Here is a 4,066-nt window from a genome sequence, read left to right as displayed (position 1 = left end):
CCCGTCTCCCCCCGCCGCCACCGCGGCATCCGGCATCGCCGGGGTCTTGCCGAGCCCCAGCCGGGCTCTTTCCCCCCTCCCCATCCCCAACTGGGCCACATTCTGACCCTCTCTGTTTGTATCTCTCCCCCCGCACCACCGTCCTCCCGCTGGCAGGAGTCGTCTGATAGCACCAACACCACCATCGAGGATGAGGACACAAAAGGTGACGGGGGCGCGGGAGGGCTGCGGGGCAGGACTGGCGCTGGGATGCACGGGGAGGGTGCTGGGATGCACTGAGGTGGCACTGTGATGCATTGAGATGGCACTGGGATGCACTGGGATGACACCAGGATGCTTTGGGGTGCACTGGGATGCACTGAGGTGGCACTGGGATGCATTGAGATGGCACTGGGATGCACTGGGATGTCACCAGGATGCATTGGCGTGCAATGGGATGCACTGGGGTGGAGCTGGGATGCACTGAGATGGCATGAGGATGCATTGAGATGGTACTGGGATACATTGGGGTGCAATAAGATGCACTGAGGTGGCACTGGGATGCATTGAGATGGCACCAGGATGCACTGAGATGGCACTGGGATGCACTAAGATGGCACTGGGATGCATTGAGATGGCATTGGGATGCATTGAGATGGCACTGGGATGCACTGGGATGGTACCAGGATGCATTGGGGTGCACTGGGATGCACTGTGGTAGAGCTGGGATGGCACTGGGATGGCACCAGTATGCATTGGGGTGCACTGGGATGCATTGAGATGGCACTGGGATGCACTGGGAGGGTAGTGGAATGCGCTAGGATGGAGCTGAGGTGCATTGACATGGCACTGGGATGCAATTTGGTGGCACTGGGATGGAGCTGGGGTGCACTGGGGTGATAGCAGGATGCATGGGAGTGCACTGGGATGCAGTGGGATGGAGCTGGGAATGCACTAGGATGGAGCTGGGATGCAGCGGGATGGTGCCAGAATGGCACCAGCATGCATTGGGGTGCACTGGAATGGAGCTGGGATGGCACTGGGATGCACAGGGAGGGTGCTGGAATGCACGAGGATGGAGCTGGGATGCACTGGGATGTTGCTGGGACGCATTGGGGTGGCATCAAGATCCAATGGGGTGCATTGGGATGCACTGGGAGGGTGCTGGAATACACTAGGATGGCACTGGGATTCAGTGGGGTCATGCTGGAATGTCACCAGGATGCATTGCATGCACTGGGATGCACCGAGAGGGCACTGGGATGCACTGCGAAGGTGCTGGAATGCATTGGGATGGCACTGGGATGCACTGGGATTGCATTAGGATGCATTGGAGTGGACTGGGACGGAACTGGGGTGGATGTGGATGCACTGCAATGGCATGAGGACACACTGGGATGGCACTGGGATGCTCTGGAATGCTCTGGGACAGCACCAAGGTGCATTAGGGTGCACTGGGATGCCACTGGGATGCATTGAGACGGCACTGGGATACACTGACATGCACTGGGGTGTCATTGAGATGCACTGGAATATACTGAGATGGCACTGGGGTGGACTGGGATGGCGCTGGGTTGCATTGACATGCACAGTGTCACACTGGGATGCAGTAAGATGGCACTGGGATGCACCGGGACACAGTGGGATCGTAGTGAGATTAATTGAGATGCACTGGAATGGCAGTGGGATGCACTGGATAGAACTAGGCTGTACTGGGATGCACTGGAATGGCAGTGGGACACAGCAGAATGGCATTGAGATGCCGTGGGATGGCATTGGGATGCACTGGGACAAACTGGAGTGTAATGATATACTTTGGAATAGCACTGGGACATACTGGGGTGGAACTGAACTGTTTTGGAATGGCCCTGGAGTGGCACTGGAATGCACTAGGATGACCATACTGGGATGGAACTGGGCTGTATTGGAATACACTGGAAATGCACTGGGAAACGCTGGGATGCAGCTGGGTGGCATTGAGATACACTGGGATATACTGGAGTGGAGCTGGGATGCATTGGAATGGCACTGGAACACATTAGGGTGACACGGGGATGGACTAGGATAGCACTGGGATGGACTGGGATAGCACTGGGATGCACTGGGATACAGTGGGATGATACGAAGACAAATTGAGACACACTGGAATGGCAGTGGGATGCACTTGGGTGGAACTGGGGTATACTGGAATGCACTAGCATGGCACTGGGATGGACTGGGAAGCAATACAATGGTACTGCAATGGACTGAAAAGTAACTGGGATGTACTGGGATGCACTGGAATACCACTGGAACACAGTAGATTGGTACTGACATGCAGCGGGGTGTCACTGGGATGCACTGGTATGAACTGGAGTGTAATGATATGCTCTGGAATAGCACTGGGATATGCTGGGGTGGAACTGGGCTGTATTGGAATACACTGGAGTGGCACTGGGATGCAGTAGGATGGCACTGGGATGCACTGGTGTGGCATCAGGATGAAATGAGGCATTGGGATATAGTGGAGTGGACTGCATTGGAATGGCACTGGAACACACTGGGATTGCACTGAGGTGCACCGGGACACACTGTGATTCAACAGCATGACACTGGGATGGAACTGGGGTGAACTGGAATGTGCTGGAAGGGCACTGGGACACTCTGGAATGCAACAGGAAGGCACTGGGGTGCTCTGATGATGGAACTGGGGTGAACTGGAAAGCTTGGAGAAGCATCGGGACAGCGTAGGCTGGCACTGGTTTGCATTGAAATGCACTGAGATGGCCCTGGGATGTACTGGTGTAAACGGGGGTGTAGTGGGATGCACTGGAATGGTACTGGAACACTCTGGGATGTAACTGAGATGTAGTGGAATGCACTGGGATGTACTGGGGTTTCCCTGGGATGCACTAGGATTGCACTGGGATGGAACTGGGGCATATTGGGATGCACTGGGATGTATCATAGTGCACTGGAGCGTCACTGGGATGCAATAGGATCACACTGGGATGTGTTGTGATGCACTTGCATGGAACTGGGAACTATTGTTGGGAACTGAGGTGGCACTGAGCCACAGTGGGATGGGACTGGGAGACACTGGTATGGAATTGGATGTATTGGGATGCACTGGAATGGTACTGGGACATGCTGGGAGGGCACTGGGCCGTGGGGATGCTGATACCGGTGTGGTAGAGCTGTGGGGGCCCTGGGTGTGTGGAGGTCCCTCTGTCTGTCCTCATGGTCCCTCTGTCTGTCCTCACAGTATGTCTGTCTGTCCCCATGGCCCATGTGTCCGTCCCCATGGTCTGTCTGTCTGTCCCCAAGGTCCGTGTGTCTGTCTCCATGGCCCATGTGTCTGTCCCCAAGGTCCGTGTGTCTGTCCCCATGGTCTGTCTGTCTCCATGGCCTGTGTGTCTGTCCCCAAGGTCCGTGTGTCTGTCCCCATGGTCTGTCTGTCCCCATGACCCTTATGTATGTCCCCAAGGTCCGTGTGTCTGTCCCCATGGCCCATGTGTCTGTCCCCATGGTCCATCTGTCTGTCCCCAAGGTCCATGTGTCTGTCCCCAAGGTCCGTGTGTCTGTCCCCATGGTCCGTGTGTCTGTCCCCAAGGTCCGTCTGTCTGTCCCCAAGGTCTGTCTGTCCCCATGACCCTTATGTATGTCCCCAAGGTCCATGTTTCTGTCCCCATGGCCCATGTGTCTGTCCCCATGGTCCATCTGTCTGTCCCCAAGGTCCGTGTGTCTGTCCCCATGGTCCGTCTGTTCCCAAGGTCCATGTTTCTGTCCCCATGACCCTTATGTCTGTCCCCAAGGTCCGTGTTTCTGTCCCCATGGTCCGTCTGTCCCCAAGGTCCATGTGTCTGTCCCCATGGTCTGTCTGTCTCCATGGCCCGTCTGTCTGTCCCCAAGGTCCGTGTGTCTGTCCCCATGGTCTGTCTGTCCCCATGACCCTTATGTCTGTCCCCAAGGTCCGTGTTTCTGTCCCCATGGCCTGTGTGTCTGTCCCCAAGGTCCCTGTACCCGGGTCCCCCCCTCCCTCCTGTCCCTTCTCCACGTCCCCTGTCCCCGGGTCCATCCCCACAGCCCGTCCACGACGTGTGTCCAT

At 56.4% G+C, this 4,066-nt stretch overlaps 1 protein-coding gene across 1 annotated transcript in view; it reads left to right on the top strand.

Annotated features, from left to right (window-relative positions):
• Positions 1 to 3,610, top strand: part of CAMK2B (calcium/calmodulin-dependent protein kinase II beta) — a 22,919-nt gene extending 19,309 nt beyond the window's left edge. The window contains exon 7 of the mRNA XM_009883464.1: positions 3,509 to 3,610. Coding sequence (XP_009881766.1) covers positions 3,509 to 3,610 — 102 coding nt within the window. The remainder of the gene's footprint in view (positions 1 to 3,508) is intronic.
• Positions 3,611 to 4,066: the final 456 nt, after the last annotated feature.

The sequence above is a fragment of the Charadrius vociferus genome, unplaced genomic scaffold (assembly GCF_000708025.1).
Source record: "Charadrius vociferus isolate BGI_N301 unplaced genomic scaffold, ASM70802v2 scaffold1084, whole genome shotgun sequence".
Lineage (NCBI taxonomy): Eukaryota > Metazoa > Chordata > Aves > Charadriiformes > Charadriidae > Charadrius > Charadrius vociferus.
This window is presented reverse-complemented; position numbering and strand designations above follow the sequence as displayed.